The 19,968-nt window shown below is 40.8% G+C and overlaps 3 protein-coding genes and 1 non-coding gene across 8 annotated transcripts; 1 reads left to right on the top strand and 3 right to left on the bottom strand.

Annotated features, from left to right (window-relative positions):
• Positions 1-662: 662 nt before the first annotated feature.
• LOC122758788 (L-xylulose reductase-like) lies at positions 663-5,784 on the bottom strand. Of its 2 annotated transcripts, none has more exons than XM_044013094.1 (8): positions 5,107-5,784; positions 3,886-3,983; positions 2,912-3,066; positions 2,757-2,799; positions 2,342-2,441; positions 2,188-2,252; positions 1,969-2,110; positions 663-888 (listed from the first exon to the last, which is right to left on the bottom strand). In XM_044013094.1, the coding sequence occupies exons 1-8, from the start codon at positions 5,156-5,158 to the stop codon at positions 785-787; spliced, it is 759 nt and encodes a 252-aa protein (XP_043869029.1). In that variant the 5' UTR covers positions 5,159-5,784; the 3' UTR covers positions 663-784. The 2 variants fall into 2 exon arrangements, with proteins under 2 accessions (XP_043869029.1, XP_043869030.1); XM_044013095.1 differs by having other exon boundaries at positions 1,969-2,086; positions 5,107-5,457.
• Positions 5,785-5,856: 72 nt separating this feature from the next.
• LOC122758789 (L-xylulose reductase-like) lies at positions 5,857-10,326 on the bottom strand. Of its 4 annotated transcripts, none has more exons than XM_044013100.1 (9): positions 10,207-10,326; positions 9,927-10,013; positions 8,689-8,786; positions 8,063-8,217; positions 7,912-7,954; positions 7,458-7,557; positions 7,268-7,332; positions 7,049-7,166; positions 5,857-6,078 (listed from the first exon to the last, which is right to left on the bottom strand). In XM_044013100.1, the coding sequence occupies exons 2-9, from the start codon at positions 9,976-9,978 to the stop codon at positions 5,975-5,977; spliced, it is 735 nt and encodes a 244-aa protein (XP_043869035.1). In that variant the 5' UTR covers positions 9,979-10,013; positions 10,207-10,326; the 3' UTR covers positions 5,857-5,974. The 4 variants fall into 4 exon arrangements, with proteins under 4 accessions (XP_043869035.1, XP_043869034.1, XP_043869031.1 ...); XM_044013099.1 differs by having other exon boundaries at positions 10,164-10,325; XM_044013096.1 differs by having other exon boundaries at positions 9,927-10,056; positions 10,164-10,324.
• A 1,030-nt stretch (positions 10,327-11,356) lies between these two features.
• rfng (RFNG O-fucosylpeptide 3-beta-N-acetylglucosaminyltransferase) lies at positions 11,357-19,105 on the bottom strand. Its single transcript, XM_044014795.1, has 9 exons — positions 18,828-19,105; positions 17,334-17,882; positions 15,379-15,427; positions 15,032-15,134; positions 14,708-14,861; positions 14,514-14,599; positions 13,472-13,637; positions 13,268-13,353; positions 11,357-13,192 (listed from the first exon to the last, which is right to left on the bottom strand). Exons 2-9 carry the CDS (start codon positions 17,808-17,810, stop codon positions 13,099-13,101), a joined length of 1,215 nt encoding a protein of 404 aa, XP_043870730.1. The 5' UTR covers positions 17,811-17,882; positions 18,828-19,105; the 3' UTR covers positions 11,357-13,098.
• A 640-nt stretch (positions 19,106-19,745) lies between these two features.
• On the top strand, positions 19,746-19,818 carry trnav-cac. The gene has a single exon. It is a non-coding gene; the product is annotated as a tRNA-Val (tRNA).
• Positions 19,819-19,968: the final 150 nt, after the last annotated feature.

Raw genomic sequence — 19,968 nt, 5'->3', positions numbered from 1 at the left:
GATAATTGATACACCAGGGCAAATATCAATACTTTAAAAAAAAATGAAGATATATTTTTCAACTCGGGAAACAGGTTGGGAAGCAAAATTTTTCAAAAATACTACCCTCTATTCTAGTAATACAAAGCTAAATGTATTATTTGACAAATGAAGGCGCTCTAAAGTAAACATTTCCTGCCAGTTTCACTCGCCGGGCGCCGTTACTTCATGTCTCCTCCTGAAAGAGTCGTACTTTTTTGTGATAAAATTAATTTAATCAGATCATAAAAAGTCATGAGGAGAGATGCATTAAAAAATAAATCACAAGGACTGTATGTTGGTGAGTTAGATACATATTAATGTTCTTTTTCCATTCGTGATCATCACAAAAACAAAAAATTGTATACGATGAGTGATAATATCTTATTTTGCCCCGTCACTAATCAGGAGACTCAGTTATTGAGTCAAACTTATATTATATTATTATATTATATTAAACCATATTGAATTATGTAGTTTAAAATAAAAGAATGACTTGCTTTGTTTTACCAATGCTAAAAACAACATCTGGCAAAAGCAGGACATAGTACCCGAGGCTGATTGTAATTCAGCTCATCTCGTTATCATTCAAATATGTAAATCTAAAAATAAATCTTAGACTTATCAACACAGGGAATCAGTTGTTGGTGCAATAGATGCATTTTTTATTTTAGTAAAACAGAGCTGATGACGAAACCAGACGAGACTGATTGTTGTTTGTTGTTGCGAGCACGGGGGCGACACGGTGAAGTGAAGCTACGATTGGTCAACATGTCAGAAAGCCTCCATCCACTGGCAGAGTGACTCCGTTAGTCATGTTGCTCTTATCGCTCAGGAGGAACAGAATACTGTTCACCACGTCCTCTACTTCTGCAAACACAAACACACAACGCACCGGTTTTATCATTTTAGTTTTTAATTCGATTTCTCTATTTACCACCAGAAAAATAGACTTGGCAGAGTCCGGCACAGACCACGAACTTTCCAGACTCTCAATCAAGCTATAAGAGGACACTAAAAGCACTTTCCACATCCACAAGAACCCACACTGACTGACACATGGACAGGCACAGCTGCCCCATTGTTCCACTTCTAGAGTGGAATCCACATTCCTGAATCTGAATCGACCTACAGGCTCCTTCTCAGCACTCTTTTATGAACACACGCACCCTCCAGGTCACTTTTTAAAATGATGCAACTAATGTCAATTCAGCATCATGGGAAACACAAACCTGATTTTATTTTAAGAGTGTGGGCTGTATTTTTCCCCCACTGTGTGGCAGTAGAAACATGCGATAAGCACTGAGGTTACTGAGAGACGTTTTTGTCCCTTCTCCATCCAAATAAAATGAATCTGGAGTTGCAAAAAACCAAACAATTTGACCCGTAAAATTAAGATAATATAATGTACATGGGTTTTTATACACCTTTTATCTTCTGAGCGCTACTTTGACAAAATAAAAAAGGCTGAGAGCTACTCATGTTTTTTAACATTATTCTCATAGCTCATTTCAACCCCAACAAACTGAATGTGGTTGAAGGGGATTGCAAAGAAATGTAAGCAGGTTTATGTTCAATTCTTGAAACCTTTGTGGAGCTACTTGCAAAGGGACCAGGAGCTACTTGTTGGAGACCCCTGAAAAGATTTATGAAATTTAAGCACTACATAAAGAAAACGGTTGACATTTCATTGACGTTTATACCCAACCTCTTATAAAGTGTAGGTAAAAAATTACTTTGAAATAAAAAAAAAAACGATTTTATGTATAGTTTATGCCTGAGAAAACTTGCCTGGCATACATACATGGATCTAAAAATGGACAGGACTTCTTCATGTACACATCTCTGAATTTAAGTGTCGGGAATAGCTTTCGGGAGGCTCGAGAGCCACAGGTTGCAGACCCCTGTACTATACTATACTGAGGTTACATATATTCTGCTTTGACTGACCTGCAAAGCGACCCAGGGGAATGCGATCCATCATAACCTTGGCTTTTTCGGGGTCGCTCCAGGTCAGACGCCCCCTCTCAGACATCACAACTGTGGGGTTCACACTGTTCACACGGATCTGATCACAACACAGAACAAAACACTAGCACTTCAGTCCTAACAAGTCCAAACACATTCATGGGTCCCTGGTTAAAAAAGGGGACTTAAGAGCAAATGTACCTGGTGGGGTCCCAGCTCCAGAGCCATCACTTTAGTCAACATGTCCAGAGCTCCTTTAGTGGCACCTGAATAGAGGAAACAACAGAAATCACTTTCAACTTACTGTGATTTAAATTAATCTTTAAAACATAAACTATATTTGAGGAGAACTCACAGTAAACAGCATAATTTCTGAGGGCACGCCGTGATGCCTGGCTGGACACGTTCACAATGGAGCCTCCCGACCCTCTGGCCTTCATACCACGAGCCACAATCTACACACAGAGATGAAGGTTTAGACTGATTGAGTAGAAGCAGTCAGGTAGACGCTTCAACAACATTATTGTGTCACACAATTAGATTAGTTAAACGTGACATGTGAAGACGACAAATGGAGAAGTGGAGCATTTACATATTTGCAGGCAGTATGTGCAAAACTGAAAAAAAGGGCCCAGGATAGAACCTAGAGGCACACCTAGGAAACTCTAGCTTGTGGAAATATACTGAACAGATATCACCAAAAAGAAAAAGGAAGAAGGAATTACAAGATGTGGACAAAAACAAAAATATGTGTAATGTCATTAATTTACCTGAGACACATGCAGCACAGCTTTAACATTCACACTGAATGACCTGGAAATAAAAAGACACCATATAAATATAACAATATTAACACTATTCTACAACTTGTCTTGTGTAGTTTCTTGTAGCTGAGGAACATAGAAGTGTTTCATGTTTGTCTCACTGGTCAAACTGGTCAGGTGTGACCTCCAGAAATGGCTGCAGGTTAACACGGGCAGCACTGTTCACCAGCAGATGGATTGGACCAATGTCCTGCAGCGCTGTCTCTGTGGCCTTCCAGTCTTCCAGGTCCACACACACCGGAGTGATGGAGGAACACTGTCAGAGGAACAACAGTCAACAATGTTTCTATTGAAGTACATGCACTATGAAAACCTCTGTATAAATATGCTGTTATATTTTGACTGTATAGGCCAGAAGAGCAAAATGGGTCAAAGTTGTTTCCACTTTTGTCTTGGTTGGCCGTGGCAGTCCTGAGGGCTACCGTAATGACAAGTATATGGGCGCAAAAGCTCTATTTATCTGCTTTACGATATCCATCTATCCATCTTCTACCACTTTATCCCCTACAGGAGGGTGCTGTGCCAATTTCAGCAGACATAAGGCGAAAGGCGGGGTCACACCCTGGACAGATTGCCAGTCTATAGTTTTTTAATGTTCTAGAAATCACAAACGGTCTAGGAGTTACGGTAATGAGAAGTACACATGCCAAATCCACTTCTGAAACTTTTCATTGGTCCTTAGTGTGGACATTTGTTTATATCAAGAAATGACACACTGCAGCTTTAAAATGCCAGTTTTTTTAGTCTTAGCTGAATCCAGTCTGACAAATCTGACATATCATACATCATAATTTATATGTGGCCCGAAATATGTGAATAAGTGCAAGAACTGTAAAATGTTGATTGTTGATGAAAAATTAAGAGGGGGGATGAGGAGAGACAACAGATGAAGATCAATAGAGATGTGTGGTGGAGAGGAAAGTGATGTGAACACCTTAGATGATAATGGCTGGAGAGATGGAATGAGGGGTTCAGTGTGACAGATAAAAGAAAGAGGGGTGTGTGTAGGAGTCAGAGGTCAGGGATGAGTGTGCGTGTGTGCACGCGTGTTTTTTGTGACGTGATGGTGGGATACCTCCTGCGTTAGACTGTCCAGGTCAGCCTGTGTGTGTGTGACCGCCGTGACCTCTGCCCCACAGCGTGCCAGAGCCAGAGCCGTGGCCCTGCCAATCCCTGAGACACAAAACATCCATAAACACAAAGACTTATTACAGAGTGGATCTGTGTGTGTGAGAGTGGAAGGCTGTTTGTCTTTATGTGGCCCTGTGATGGACTGGTGACCTGTCCAGGTTGCACCGTGCCTTTCGTCATATGTCAGCTGGGATTGGCACCGGTGCCTCCCGTGACCCGTAGTGTGGAGGATAAAGCAAGTGTAAGATGAATGGATGGATGAAGAATAGTTCGTCTCATCTCTGCACTAAACCGGGATGCAGCCATGTCAGTCAGGGAGATGAGGCGGGGGTCAAGGTTTTTGAAGCTGGAGTGAGGTGAATTTCACTTGAATCTAACGCCAGTCATATCAGACTGTTCTCCAGCCTTCAATTAGAAAAGAAGCTTCAATAAACTGTAAGAATTCACTCAATATATACAGAATCTGCAGAACAAAACTCATTTGGTGTTTGGCAGTCTTGTATAAAGTACCTAAAAGATAGTATCTTACCAGAAAATTACTTCACTTTTTATATTATTACTTAAGTAAAAGTCTTTACTGTACTTAAGTATCAAAAGTAATTTTCAGATATAAAATGTACTTAAGTTTTAGAAGGAAAAGTATTTCAAAAAAGTGAGGAGTTAGGATTGAGCCATGGGGGATCAGTGGTAGGGTGAGGTTTCTTTCAACTGGAAGGTTGTGGGTTATATTCCTGGCTCTGCTAGTCTAGGCCAGTAGAGCCAGTGGAAATGTGCCAACATGTCCTTGAGCAAGACACTTAACCCTGTGTTGAAACGTTTGAAACCTGTAAAGACTAGATAAGCTCTACATAAATACAGACCATTACCAACTCTTCTATATTTGGTAGTAACGAGTAACAAAGATAAGTTAGAGGAAATGTAGTGAAGGTAAAAGTAAAAGTTGCTAGAATTATAAATAACAAAGTAAAGTACAGATATGTGAATTTTGTACTTAAGTACAGTGACAAAGTATTTGTACTGTGTTACATTACAACACTGGTGTTTCGAGATGTTGTGGCCTGAGAAGCTCAGCAGCCTGAGAGTTTCACTGTAGTGTATACTTCCTCTCACTCTCGCTCACTCTCTTAGTGTGTGTGTGTGTGTGTGTGCGTTTGAGCGTATTTACCTTTTCCTGCTCCGGTGACCAGAGCTCGTTTGCCCTCAAAAGAGATCTCCATCTTCGGCTCTGTGTGTGAGCTCAGAAATCAGCTGTAGATCAACTTGGAGCCTGAAGGAAATGTGCGCGATATGGGGTCATGTGACTCCTCCTCTGACAGATCATTTCCCAAATGTTAAGAAAAACGGCATTTCCCTTATTGCGAGGAGACAAACACTTAGTCATGTTTGATTAGTTGTTGATAGAGCAGCAGCGATTCAGTGAGGAGCTGCAGGAAACTCTGGGCTGTGAGCTCAAAGATTAAACTTCCACATGATTAATGGACACAACACGTTTGTCTTCCAGGTCAGTGCTGCACAGTCGAAGTGAACACGCAGAAACCAGTGGAAATCGGTATGGTCGCAGGCCTGCGGTGTGGCTGTCTCCCCCGTGTGGCAAAATATTGATTAGGTGACATATCGTCGTCCTTCCTCGTGCAATACGATAACCGATCGATATCGATGAGAGATAATATCTCACATTGCCCGATCACTGGTCAGGAGCCTCAGTCATTGAGTCAAACTTGGATTATATTAAACCATATTGGATGATGTCATTTAAAATAAAAGAATGATTCACTTTGTTTTACCAATGCTAAAAACAACATCTGGCAAAAACAGGACATAGTACCCGAGGCTGAAGATACAATCTTCATCCTCTATAATACTCAGACTCATAGGAATAAATGCTCACATTAGACTTATCAACACAGGGAATCAGTTGTTGGTGCAATAGATGCATTTTTTATTTTAGTAAAACAGACCTGATGACGAAACCCGACGAGACTGATTGTTGTTGCGAGCACGGGGGCGACACGGTGAAGTGAAGCTACGATTGGTCAACATGTCAGAAAGCCTCCATCCACTGGCAGAGTGACTCCGTTAGTCATGTTGCTCTTATCGCTCAGGAGGAACAGAATACTGTTCACCACGTCCTCTACTTCTGCAAACACAAACACACAACGCCCCGGTTTTATCATTTTAGTTTTTAATTCGATTTCTCTATTTACCACCAGAAAAATAGACTTGGCAGAGTCCGGCACAGACCAAAAACTTTCCAGACTCTCAATCAAGCTATAAGAGGACACTATAAGCACTTTCCACATCCACAAGAACCCACACTGACTGACACATGGACAGGCACAGCTGCGCCATTGTTCCACTTCCAGAGTGGAATCCACATTCCTGAATCTGAATCGACCTACAGGCTCCTTCTCAGCACTCTTTTATGAACACACACATCTCTAGGTCACTTGTCAATGTCAATTCAGCATCATGCGAAACACAAACTTGATTTTATTTTAAGAGTGTGGGCTGTACTTTTTCCCCCACTGTGTGGCAGTAGAAACAAGCGATAAGCACTGAGGTCATCGAACTGCAAAAAAAACCCTATTTGACCTCTTAAAATGAAGATAATATCACATATAAAGTTGTTTTACACACACATAATATCCTATATTTAAAAAACTACATAAATGTTTGTCGTATTTATGAAATTTAAGGACTACAAACAGAAAACTGTTGATATTTCATTGCTGTTTATACCAAACCTCTTATAAAGTGGAGAAAAAAAAATGACTGAAATGAATAAATAAAATAAAAATAAAAATAAAATGCCTGACAAAACCTGCCTAGCATAAGTACATGGGTTTAAAAATGGACAAATGCTTACTTCTTCCTGTACACGTCACTGAATTTAAGTGTCGTTTTTCAATATCGCATTTGACGTGGACAGTGGATGTGACGTACAATATATCCAAACACTTTTATTTATGCCTTAATCGCTACAAGAAAGTTTGAAAAACAGCTTCTTCAAAGCTATAAGCAGCCACTGCAAAGGGGCCAAAGAGCTGCAGGTTCCAGACTCCTGTACTATACTATACTGAGGTTACATATATTCTGCTTTGACTGACCTGCAAAGCGACCCAGGGGAATGCGATCCATCATAACCTTGGCTTTTTCGGGGTCGCTCCAGCCCAGACGCCCCATCTCAGTCATCACAACTGTGGGGTTCACACTGTTCACACGGATCTGATCACAACACAGAACAAAACACTGGCACTTCAGTCCTAACAAGTCCAAACACATTCATGGGTCCCTGGTTGAAAAAGGGAACTTAAGAGGGAATGTACCTGGTGGGGTCCCAGCTCCAGTGCCATCACTTTAGTCAACATGTCCAGAGCTCCTTTAGTGGCACCTGAATAGAGGAAACAACAGAAATCACTTTCTACTTACTGTGATTTAAATTAATTGATTTAAAGGTTTTGCTTCCTGTAAACTGTACCTCAACCTTTGGCACATGATTGTTCCTCTCTAACTTACAGTAAACAGTATGATCTCTGAGGGCACACTGTGATGCCTGGCTGGACACATTCACAATGGAGCCTCGCGACCCTCTGGCCTTCATACCACGAGCCACAATCTGCACACAGAAATGAAGGTTTAGATTAAGCAGAAGCAGTTGGGTAGACGCTTCAAGTGGAGCATTTTTCATATTTGCAGATAGTATGTGCACAACTGAAAAAATGGGGCCCGAGGATAGAACCTTGAGGCACACCTCTAGGAAACTCTTGCTTCCGCCAGTATTATTAGTAATTATGGGGGATTATAAATCTCTACCTGTGAAAAAACCTTTAAATTTTGACTTCTTTAAATCTTATTTAGCTTGTTAAAAATATACTGAACAGATATCACCAAACAGAAGAAAGAATGAACTTCAAAATGTGGACAAATAAAAAAAAAATATATAATGTAGAGATATGGGTTTTTGGCTTACCTGAGACACATGCAGCACAGCTTTAACATTCACACTGAACGACCTGGAAATAAAAAGACACCATATAAATATGACAGTAATGATTCTCACACATTTCTATGCCTGGTCTTGTGTAGCTGAGGAACATAGAAGAGTTTCATATTTGTCTCACTGGTCAAACTGGTCAGGTGTGACCTCCAGAAACGGCTGCAGGTTAGCATAGGCAGCGTTGTTCACCAGCAGATGGATTGGGCCGACATCCTGCAGCGCTGCCTCCGTGGCCTCCCAGTCTGCCAGGTCCACACACACCGGAGTGACGGAGGAACACTGTAAGAGGAACAACAGTCAACAATGTGTGTATGTATTCTACTGTTTTCAGCAGCTGTTGTGCATTTGATGAATAGTGTGGACATTCATTCATATTATGAAATGACACAGTGCAGCGTTAAAATGCCAGATTTTTAATGTTAACATCTAAGTCTAAATCCAGTCTGACAAATCTGACATATCATACAACATAATCTATGTGTGAGAACCGTGAAATGTTGACTGTTGATGAAAAATAAAGAGGGGGGATGAGGAGAGACAATAGATGAAGATCAATAGAGATGTGTGGTGGAGAGGAAAGTGATGTGAACACCTTAGATGATAATGGCTGGAGGGATGGAATGAGGGGTTCAGTGTGACAGATAAAAGAAAGGGGTGTGTGTAGGAGTCAGAGGTCAGGGATTGAGGCCCCTATGGCACGCTATGTGAGTGTGCGCGTGTGTGTTTTTGGTGATGGTGATGGTGGGATACCTCCTGCGTTAGACTGTCCAGGTCAGCCTGTGTGCGTGTGACCGCCGTGACCTCTGCCCCACAGCGTGCCAGAGCCAGAGCCGTGGCCCTGCCAATTCCTGAGACACAAAACATCCATAAACACAAAGACTTATTACAGAGTGGATCTGTGTGTGTGACAGCAGAGCTGACACACATTCCACACTTGTCTCAGTCTATGCCAAACTGAACTGAACTGAACAAAGGTTTTTTTTTTTACTCAATGTTCTCACTGTGTGAAGCGACCAGACTCTTTGAGGGAGCGTTAATCAATTCTACCAAAGTTTAAACACATTTAATATCATTACGGCAGTTGTGTATACCCTACGACATACTGAATGGACGCATAAACTAACTATGTAGCTATACATCCATCCTTCTTTCCTTGCAGGTAAGAGGTTCTAAAACAGAAGACAACTAAATCCTTTAGCTTTAGATTAGATTTAGATTAAATCCTTTAATCCTTTTAGCCTTCTTTTTCACAACACTGAATAAACAATGCTACGTAAAATAAACATTTACTGAACAATACTTATGGTCTTATTTGTGGTATTGGAAGTCACTTTTTTATAATATTACCTAAGTAAAACTCTTAAAGTATATAACATTTACTGTACTAAAGTATCAAAAGTAATTTTCTGATATAACATGTACTTACAGTTTAGAAGTAAAAGTAATACAAAAAAAGTGAGGAGCTAGAATTGAGTCATGGTAGCACAGTGGTAGGGCGAGTTGTCTTTCAACTGGAAAGTTGTAGGTTCAATTCCTGTGATTCCTGGCTCTGCTAGTCTATATGTGTCCTTGGACAGGACATTCAATCCCATCATGTAAATGGGTATGAAAGCTGGGTGAATGACAAAAATATAGTGTAAAGCAGCTCATCAAGACTATAAAAGCTATATATAAATACAGACTCTTCTTCTTCTGTTTTAATTTGGTAGTAACGAGTAACAAAGACGCTGAGAGGAAATGTAGTGGAGTAAAAGTAAAAGTTGCTCGAAATATAAATAACAAAGTAAAGTACAGATATGTGAAATGTATACTGAAGTACAATAACGAAGTAATTGTACTTTGTTACATTACACCACTAGTGTTTGGAGATGTTGTGGCGCAGGAGGCCCAGCAGCAGTTCCCACAGCAGCCTGAGGGTGTCACTGTACACTTTGAAAACTTCCTCTCTCTCTCAGTCTCTTTGTTTGTGTGTGTTTTCTTATATTTACCTTTCCCTGCTCCGGTGACCAGAGCTCGTTTGCCCTCAAAAGAGATCTGCATGTTCGGCTCCGTGTGTGTGTGAGCGCAGAAATCAGCTGTGGATCAACGTGGAACAGGAAAGAAATCTTCAGCTGCACGCTGAAAGCACACGACACGGCTCACGTGACTCCTTTATGTTTTTTTTTTGACAACCCCAAATGTTAAAAAGCAACATTTAACCTAAATACAAGGAGGCAAACACTTACTTATGTTTGGTTAGGTGTTGGTAGAGGAGCTGGAGGAACTCACCAACAGCAGCAGCAGTGATTCAGTGAGGAGCTGCAGGAAACTCGGGGCTGTGAGCTCAAAGATTAAACTTCCACATGGTTAATGGACACACGTTTGTCTTCCAGGTCAGTGCTGCAGAGTCACAGTGAACACGCAGAAACCACAGTGGAAATCTATGTTTGAGTACAGTTCACACAAACAGCAGTGGTGCACTTAAGTTCTCTATTTCTATTCTCTCAGACACTTTAGGGTCTAACCACTTAACAAAAATACTGGCGAAAATATACAATATAATACAGCATTTAGAGAACTAAATGTTATATCAACATGACACAAATCACCCTGTAGCACCAGGGTCCAGCTGGTAGAAATTAGGCTTCAAAAATGAAAGGTTTTAACAAGGCCTTAGGTCAGAAAGTACAAACGATAAAAAGAAAAAAGAAAAAACAACTGCATACATATTTATCACTTCATTATCACCCTAAAGTTTGACTGGATAACTAAACATGCAGGTGTGCTTACCTACAGTATTCACTCAAATTGACCACATGCATGTATATGAATGGCTGCTGAAACGCTTAAGACTAGAACTCCATATCACCATCACCATAATTCTACACAGCGATAATTAAAACTAAAAAAATTTAAGTTTTGAAAAGTATAAGTAACAATATTGTATTTCAAATCTACACACTGATGTGTCGTTTCCTGTTGAGTTCTCTTTCCTTTTATCTGCGATCTGTAGGTATCAACTTGCAGCAGACAGATACACAAACACACTTCCATCTTTTTGTGTCCTTGAGTGTCGAAAAACACTTAAAAATACAATGTATTGTCCATTTGGGCAGCATAAAACAAGGCGTTATCTCTAACTTCAACCATAAGCCGTTAAACCGAACACTTACCACAAGTCAAATATTATCCCTGAACTTAACCAGTTCCACAGAAATGTGGTTACGCCTCATTAGGTCAGTGTTTATGCTTGAAAACAACATCATCAACATCAACACTAACCCTGAGTTAAATATTACTTAACCAAGTCCTATCCAGCTGTGAGGAGCCACCACAATTCTGTCATCATACCAATAGTTTCTTTGAAAATACATGTACACAAACACAGGAAGAAGACACTTTAAGGACACACTAATACATTAATACAATCACTGCAGAGGACGGAGAAGACGGTTTTATTCTTTAAAGAAAAAAATACATGAGCGGTAAAGAGTTTACAGAAGCACTTCTCTCCCTCAGGCTCACTCACTGACCTGCAGTGAGACGCCACCTCTGCAATTTGGAGAAGCATAGCTGTTTACCAGAAAAATGAACACTGGTTGTGTGAGCAAGTGGAGCCAAAGACGCAGTTCATCAAAGTCAAGACGACAAAACAGTATTTTAAAAAGGAAGAACAGTTTTCAGAAATGTTGCTAAGCAGAACAATTTGACCTCACGTTGGCGCTACACAAAAGGTTCAGGGATCAAGCGTATTATTAGAAACTACCCTTTAATGACCCTTCACACCAATTGTCAGGAAAAATGTTGTTGAGACATTTGTTAGGCTCCACCCACTGAAGTCAAAAGATTGCAGTCAGACTAGAATCCCCTCCGCATCGATGTCTTTCCATACACAGATCTGTCTAACCCAACTTGGGGCTGAAATCATATGATATTTTAAATTGTATGTATTTAAACACAACGGACAAGCACACAGGGAGCAGAGCACAGGGAAGACTTGGTCTCGACCGCTTCATAGGTCACGTTTGACCTCGACTACAACAAAAAGTGCCGCTCGGTTTTGAAGAAGTGTACAGCGAGCTACAACTACAGCCTAAATGTAAAAAAAACACTGAACACAAATACTCATTCATATTTAAACCAATACTATGACATGTAATTTATAGGCAGTGACAAAGAAGTGCAAATGTGTGGTTCAATACAGATTAAAAAAAAGAAAATGTTAAATGTTGCTCAGTCCCGTTTTTAAAGTACCTAAAACATTTTTCACTATGAGAAATGATGCCTTCAACAGTATCCGTACCTGGTCAGTGGTCTCTTGGTGAGTAGGTAATAACATCCTTCATATATACTGTACCCTCTGTATGAAGTGGTTCTCCAATCACTTTAAGATAAGCAGAGTCAAATTCTGCCCCAATAAAAAGGTGGGTTTCGTCTCCAAGGGTTTGTCACCAAGTTCCAGAAAATCAATCACTTTTTACCAGTCGAGTAGTAAACATGAGAGACCATCAATCTTAACGGTAAATCATCTGAGTGCATTACAGACACTAAAGCCTAATGGAAACAATATGCTTCATTGAATAGAACACAGAATGTAAGGATTCCAGATTCAACCAAACCATTTAAATTTTCCATTAGGAGTCAACTTAGCAGCGATGTTGCAGTGTTGGTTCCTGACTGCAGGAGCCACATGCTTTAGATATTTGAACATGAATGTTTCCCACCTCAGGTTTGCCTTCTCTATAAGCAATGTGCACATACAGGACATGCAACATAATACCACACTGATGTGAAAACCTCACTCACAAAATGTCTACACAGTGGCCTTAACGTGCATGTTGGTTGAATAGAAAAGGAGGCTGTTGTGTTGTTGTTGTTTTTTGTTCTTAACACTTACTTTCCAAAGCTAATTTACAAATGGAGAAAAATGAAACACCAAACACAAGAGGGCTTCAGCCACTTTCATGGTCTGTCAGCCTCCTAAAGTCACTCTTTGGTTGCACCTATTAGATCAGTTCTACCCATTCATTCATTCACACCAGAGTTGTGCATTAATGAAGCATGAGCTGAGGCTGCTCTGAATAAAGGCATCTGCTTAATGTCACATGACGTGACGGATTCCCAGCTGTGCGTGAGCCAGGCTCAGACGCGGCAGGGCGAGGGGCGGAGGTCCGGCGGGTGTCAATGCTGCAGTGGCCCTGTGTGTTTGAGGCGAGGTTTGAGCTTTGGACACCAGTCAGTATCTGGGTACAGGAGGCAGTGAACTGTCTTAAACCTGAACGACAGAAAGAGAACAGAGTTAGCTCCACACTCTGTGTCACAAGCATCAGGCTGATGTTAATGTGCTCACCTTGTGGGATCTTCAGCCAGTGAAAAACCTCCAACAATGCCGACTATATTCCTTCTGTTCTCAAAGCCTCCGTAGCTGAGAGTCACCTGTTTGAGAACCAGAAGTGTTACTTTTATTACAAGTAACATTACAGTCCATTGCTCTTTAAGGATACTGAAGAAATAGAATGGTAAATGAACACAAATAACACAAATTCACACTCACTTGCTCCAGCACAGAGTCAGTGGGCAGCTTCTGCAGGTTCTCCAGATGAGAATGGAAGAGGCGCGTGTGCGTGAGGGAGACCTCCAGCAGCGCCTCGATGATGTAGCCGATGGTGCAGTCGTCTGGGAGTCGGATCTTCTCTGCTGTGCTGATGAAGTTCCCTAAACTGAAACATGAAGCGTTTCAGCCAACAAGGCTAATAATGTGTGTACTTCCTTCAGCTTTTTTTGTGGTACAAGGTTTTAACGTGGTGAGTTAAGCAGAGGAACCAATTTTTGTCTTTTATCAGGGCACTTACTCCTTTTAAATGATGGACAATTTCCTCTAAGAGTGATTTAAGACATTCTTAAAGACATTTTGCTGTGTTTCCATCAGGGCACGGTTCGGGTTGATTCGGTTCGGAATACTAAAGCCCTGGGTCAGGCTTGCATTGCAATCAGCTCAGACTGTCCAGGGTGGAGCCACCATCACAGTATCAGATTACTTTGGAAGATGTAAGAATGGAACAGTTGTGGCTGGGTGTTTTGGTGCTATTCCTAATGGAAACGCATGCAAATACATACAGTACTGTAAAGAACCAAACTGCTCCACTCAGCAGAAACACAGCTTTTGCAACTTTGACTTAAGTCTATCGTTCATGGTCAACGGCTAGTGAACAAGGCACAAATAATACAAAATAAAGCAAATAATGAGTGTTGTCCAAAGTTGTAAACAATAAGGCTTCCTAAATACATTCATAACTAACGGCTATACTAATGGATGGAATTTGATAGTGCGTCATTGTACCCCAGAAATGACGGCAAAATTTGCAATGCTGCCAGAAATGAAGCAGAAGACAAAGTCAGCATGTTCACCTGGGTTTTGTGCTCTCACTGAAAACTGTGTGCAATGCAGAGTCATTTGACCCAATGGTCCAAAACCTGTTTAAACCCATGGTCTTGGTTTTCTAACATACCAAAAACAGTTTATTCCAAAACCAAGCAAGACTTCCGACTTCACAAAAAGCTCAGCAGCTTGAAGAGCAGGAGAATCCATGACCTACCTGGCCCAGGGGCTCATTTTCAGTGCCAGTCCTCTGCTGATACAGAAGCCTGCTCCTCCTGTGGCAAACCAGAACTGAACAGACATCTGAAATAAGACAGAAAGAGTCAGGTGAGCCAGTGGGGAAGTGTGTAAACAATCAAGATCAGACAGGTTTTTCTGAGGGGGAACTCTATATTTATAAAGTTGACTGACTGATCCGTCACTCTTGACTCTCTCCGCTGCCTCTATCGGATGATCCAGACTGGGCCTGCCCAGGTAAACATCCTGGCTGTGGTGGTAGGAGGAGAGTAATCGCAACAAGCTGGGCAGAATCACATAGTTATCATCATCCACATGGCAGAACCACCTGCAATACACACACACACACAGTAAGTTAGCACAATTTATATTTACAGCCAAAAGCCATTTACGTTTCTAGTTACAGTGTGATTAATATTCTGAATTACTGCCTCCTGTGTCACGTTGAATAATGGCCACAAACGCATGCGCGAGGTCACAGTACCACGGTTCACTCACTTCTTCTGAGACTCGATGAATTTGTCGTACTCCACGGACATCTTGCAGCACAGAGCCTGTCGGGTGTGAGCCGCCGAGCAATTAGTGTTAATGATGTTCACTCCTGTCAAAGCAAGGGACGGGACAGTTCACTTCTGTTACTGCTGTGTACAGTGCAGTATGTTATGCACATAAACCTGTATACTTCATATACTGGATGCAATTCAGTCGTAAACATTAATCATACAAGATGTGTTCATAGTGCATTTAATCACTTTAACAGATGTCAGAGAATGTTAATACAAAAGTTAAACCCAGTGTAAAAATACATCTGTATTGTGTTGTGATTTGTTATGACATAGTCTAACCTGTTCTCATCCGAAGCTCGTTGTCCTCATCATCAGTGAACATGAAAGTCTGAAATGCAGAAGAAGTGAAGAAGATTAAAAACACACAACGGAGTCGGATACAGTTATCAGAAAGCACACCTCATGTGTAAAGTGACTAACTTTATACCAACTGCTAACAATGATTGCAATAATTTAAAGGTAAAGGCTCTTTTCATTCCTCTTATAGTTGTACTTGGTTGACAAAAGTAGGTGTAAAGTGTTTCTACAGGCCAAAGAAAAAAATACACCAGCATTCTTAATGAGAGTAAGACAGGCTTCTTCCTGCTTAAAATCAATCCAAAATCTTCTTTTCTGTCACTTTGGTGGTTGAAGAAATCTCAAATTACATCGAAAACACATGCAGGAAATAACACAGATGTTTCTGATTCCCTGAATTTGACTTCACCACATTCACGCTAACATTTAATGTTATTAGTCACAGTTGCGTTGGTGCTGCGAGAGAGAATTTATACCAAGCTCTTCTGCTCCTGTGTGAGAAACCTCATCAGTGTATCTCTTATTTTGAAAGGTTAAAAAAAGAAAGCTGTTAAACCTGATACACCTAAATCACAGCACACAGTGATTTGCAGATTTCAGTTAATAGTGAATTGATTTTGCACAAACACTGTTTATGTACAGTCAGTGTAGCGCAGGCAGAGACAGACATGCTCAGCCTGTTCTAAGCCCTGCAGGCAGACTGGAACTCACACACCTGCACATGAGGTGAGACACTTGGGCTAATGGGGTCATTATAGTTGACCTACACATAAAAAAACACCGTCTGCTCCTTTATTTAACAACACCCTGTCCATAAACCACCTAGACTACTGCAGTAGAAGAGCTACACTGACACATCAAATTACCATGAACAGCATTTTATTTTACAGTGAGCCATTAACACAGGGGGACAGAATTTACTGACATGAGAGCAGTAAAATGGGAGTAAATGATGGGTTAACGCTGGCAGCTAACACTCCTAAAACTCCTTGAGGCACTTAAGACGCTTTGATCAAACTTTCCCTTTAAGTTGAGTTCACAGTCCATTTACAGAACCACAAATAATGTCCACCGGAGTTTTTTTTCAATTGCAACATATGGTCTTCACAAACATTTGAAGTTTTGACAGTTGATGAGGATTAATGGAGAACATCATGCAGCTGTTGAAACTGTGGAATAATTCCACAATAACCTCGACAAACAACTTGATCCGACAGGGAAAACTGTGGTTGAGGGATGAAATTAAGATTTATTCTCATATCAACATGCTCATGGTTCCACCGAATACTTTCAGCCAATACAAAACTGACTGCAAATCTCTGGCAGTGACGAGACAACACCCTGAAAATCACCCTGACATTAGAAAGTGGGTGTACACAGATAAGAGCCAAATCCTTTAGCAGTAAAAACTGGTGGAGCCACATGTGCTCTGAATATTATGGCTTAGTATCAGTACACAGTTGACAGCTTGACTGATCACGCTCATAACCTCAACAATCTTTATAGAAGATGTTATAGAAGACTGTTCATGTGCCACATCCCAGCATTCAGCTCTTGAGTAAGGCTTGTGGAAAGCAGTTACATTTCTGATCTACCACAGAATTACGCAAGCATGGATGTGGTGATTTGGACTGGGGACTACATCTAAATATGATTAATGTGATTTAGGCTGGAAACTGGGATCTGGATTGAGAACAGCACAATATTTCATCAATGCTGTTAGGCATGTTATTATAAATCTTAGCAGGCTTTAGCTGGTTTGCCTGCTTTTTTTCTAAACAACCTGCATTATCTTCCAATCCAATCTATAAAAGAGCAAATTAATTCAGTGTTAACTGTTTCATGAAAGCTTGGACACAGGGACAGGCCAGTTGTTTAAAAAGCACTATACATTTAAACTTACATCCACAACAGTACATGACTGAAGCTCTCCTCACCTGCTCTTTTGCTTGGGAAACCCAGGTCTGAATCAGCAGCTCCAGTCTGGACTTGTGGTACTTCCTGGTAGTCTTCACAGCAATAAAAATGTCCTTCAACTCCAACAGGTCATGGGATGTAGAAGCTGATAATTTACCACTCTGTCTTCCAGGGAAAGTTCCTCTTTCTTGGCTTCTATGTGGGTCCACTCCTTGCTTGTAACTCCTGTTTATTTCACTGTCAATGGATGCCCCCTTGCCCTCATTTTCCCCTGTATGTTCGGGCACTCCTGGAACCCCGTTGTGGTGCAATGAGACTGCCTGTGTAGGTCTAATTTGGCGTCTGGGCTGAGGTAGGTCCACCTGGCGAACTGCAGGCTGGAGGGCAGGGATGAACAGAAGCAAGAGGCCACAGAACACAAGTGAAAACACAAAGCATGACTTGCTGACACCCACTGATGCTATGTGCATCCTGACTGGCCAATGGAGCAGGTTCATCCGCCCCCAGGGCTGCAGTCGCTGCCAGCACCACTCCAGCACTGTCCCATCCTCACCCCATCACATGTAGTCCTGCACAGAAAAGGAAAAAGTTCAAATACAGTCAACATTTGCTTACATGCTGTAAAAAAAAGATATTTGGTGATATTTTACGAGTCATAGCCACACATTTAAACTCATTTAACACTGGTTATGGATGGAGTTAGGACAGAAATAAAGTGTCATGAAAAGAAACAAAACATAAAAAGTTTTTTGGGTTTTTTTTTAAATGCAGAATTACAGATAACAATCTCACTATCTGTTTAGCATTGTTCACTTATTCATACATTTTGGAATGTAACTCATCACTTTAATGGGTTTGTTAGGAGAGAAGTCACAGGTAAATATTATCAAAAGTATAATTTTTTTGTTGTAGTTATGGTCGCGGTAATTACAGCCTCTGGGGCAATACTCAAATATCGGAAATCAAGTACACCTCCAGTGAGAGAACTGGTCAGTTATATCTATATATAACTGACTTTTGATCAGGAAATTGAAATGACTGGGTAAAACATGTAACTGAGGTCTATACCTCTTGCTTTTGTGATTCAGGTCAGTGTAGGGCCCCACAGTCTACTTTGCATGGGCCCCCAAAAGTCTTTAGAAACGCCTCTGGCTACAACCATGGCTCAGAAAACAATGAAATCCACATACAGATACTGCACTTACAACCACTGATGTTATCGTTGTAAAAACAACATTTAATCTTACCCAGGACACTTAGCAATATGGAACAGCTCGGCTACTTCAGTTATTAATAGTATTTCATTAAAATTAAACTTGTAAACTCTTTCAAAAGGCTGCATCAAGCGCACTACTACGAGAATAGTGCGAATTGAAAGATTTACACGTTAAGTTTGGATTAAGAAAAGCGTGTGTACTTACATGCTGTACCACGAAATAACAGAAGACTAATTTGACAACTTTTAACAACTTAAAGTTCGCTGGGAATTGACAAAGAAAACACAGTTAGCTTACTTGGAAAATGACTCAACGCTGTTGAATGATAAATGCCACCGGATACACTACAGCTGCTGAACTAGTTGTTGTTGCTCTTGTTCCGACGTGACTTTAAATTCACCGAAATCTCGGTGATTTTTCTCTGTCCTCATGAATCCCACGAGTGATTTTATTCAGCGTTCACTGACTAAATTCACTGGACGTGTGTCCAGCCACGGAGAACTTTCCTCTTTCAGTGCCTCTGCTTCTGTTTAACGACACATGATCGGACTAACTACCTCTGTAAGCAGCACATAACCAAGAACATTTTAACCACATTCTTCATCCGGTTGATTTTTTCAAAGTAAAAGACTGGCAGGGGCGATTGATAATAATAGGAGAGACTCAACTCATAAGGTGAGTGTTTTCTACTCAGACAGACATAAAGTGTTCCGTGCAGTGCAGGTGTTCCAAGGCCACACAATGAACATTGGCTATGTTTAGTTCATGTAGTTCAGAAGAGTGGAACAGTGAATCAAAGCTGAAACTGCCATTTTTACAACATTGTGTTTTTCATATTGTGGCCTGTCAAAATGGCTGCCGTGAATACATCCCATCGAATGTGTTTGTTATATGTGTTTTTTGAACGTGTTTTACGTGAAGCACGTTTGTTTTGAAAATGTTGTGAAATATGCACTGCATTGTTAGTGCATACACTCTCGTGAACTTGACGCAGCTCTCAGTCTCTGGTACGTGCTGTGTTGGTTTGTTTCAGCTGCAGCTCAGCGCCCTCTGTCGGCCATGACGTCTCGCCAGCAGTGTTTAAAGAGTGTTTGTCCCCCCCCTCCACCGAAATAAATTTAATCTGGAAGTACAAAACCTTTTAAACCTAAATTGAATATAAATTGTATATATATAGTTTATATATATAAACAAATATATTATGTTATACCATCAGTTTCCGTAGTGTAGTGGTTATCACGTTCGCCTCACACGCGAAAGGTCCCCGGTTCGAAACCGGGCGGAAACATATATTTGGCAACCCGTGGCCAAGTGGAAAGGGAATTTTCCTAATTCTGGGATGGGTCAAATGCAGAAAAAAAGTATAAAAGTACTAAGATTTAGATTTATGAAATTTAAAAAGTACAGTATGAAAACTGTTGACATTTCATTACTGCTT

The sequence above is a fragment of the Solea senegalensis genome, linkage group LG18 (assembly GCF_019176455.1).
Source record: "Solea senegalensis isolate Sse05_10M linkage group LG18, IFAPA_SoseM_1, whole genome shotgun sequence".
Classification (NCBI taxonomy): Eukaryota; Metazoa; Chordata; class Actinopteri; order Pleuronectiformes; family Soleidae; genus Solea; species Solea senegalensis.
This window is presented reverse-complemented; position numbering and strand designations above follow the sequence as displayed.

Bases quoted from the DNA above. Each gene is read 5' to 3' on its own strand.
- rfng (XM_044014795.1), bottom strand. From the start codon at position 17,810: ATGAACCTGCTCCATTGGCCAGTCAGGATGCACATAGCATCAGTGGGT. The intron at 15,428-17,333 runs GTGAGGAGAGCT...TCTGCATTTCAG, and splicing joins TTTCCCAAGCAAAAGAGCAG to ACTTTCATGTTCACTGATGA. The intron at 13,638-14,513 runs GTAGGTCATGGA...TTCATGTTTCAG, and splicing joins AAAATGAGCCCCTGGGCCAG to TTTAGGGAACTTCATCAGCA.
- LOC122758788 (XM_044013094.1), bottom strand. From the start codon at position 5,158: ATGGAGATCTCTTTTGAGGGCAAACGAGCTCTGGTCACCGGAGCAGGA. The intron at 3,984-5,106 runs GTAAATACGCTC...TTTGTGTCTCAG, and splicing joins GGTCACCGGAGCAGGAAAAG to GGATTGGCAGGGCCACGGCT. The intron at 2,111-2,187 runs GTACATTTGCTC...CTGAAGTGCTAG, and splicing joins TGGAGCTGGGACCCCACCAG to TGTTTTGTTCTGTGTTGTGA.
- LOC122758789 (XM_044013100.1), bottom strand. From the start codon at position 9,978: ATGCAGATCTCTTTTGAGGGCAAACGAGCTCTGGTCACCGGAGCAGGG. The intron at 8,218-8,688 runs GTATCCCACCAT...TTCCTCTTACAG, and splicing joins TGGACAGTCTAACGCAGGAG to TGTTCCTCCGTCACTCCGGT. The intron at 6,079-7,048 runs GTCAGTCAAAGC...TTGTGTTTGCAG, and splicing joins TCCCCTGGGTCGCTTTGCAG to AAGTAGAGGACGTGGTGAAC.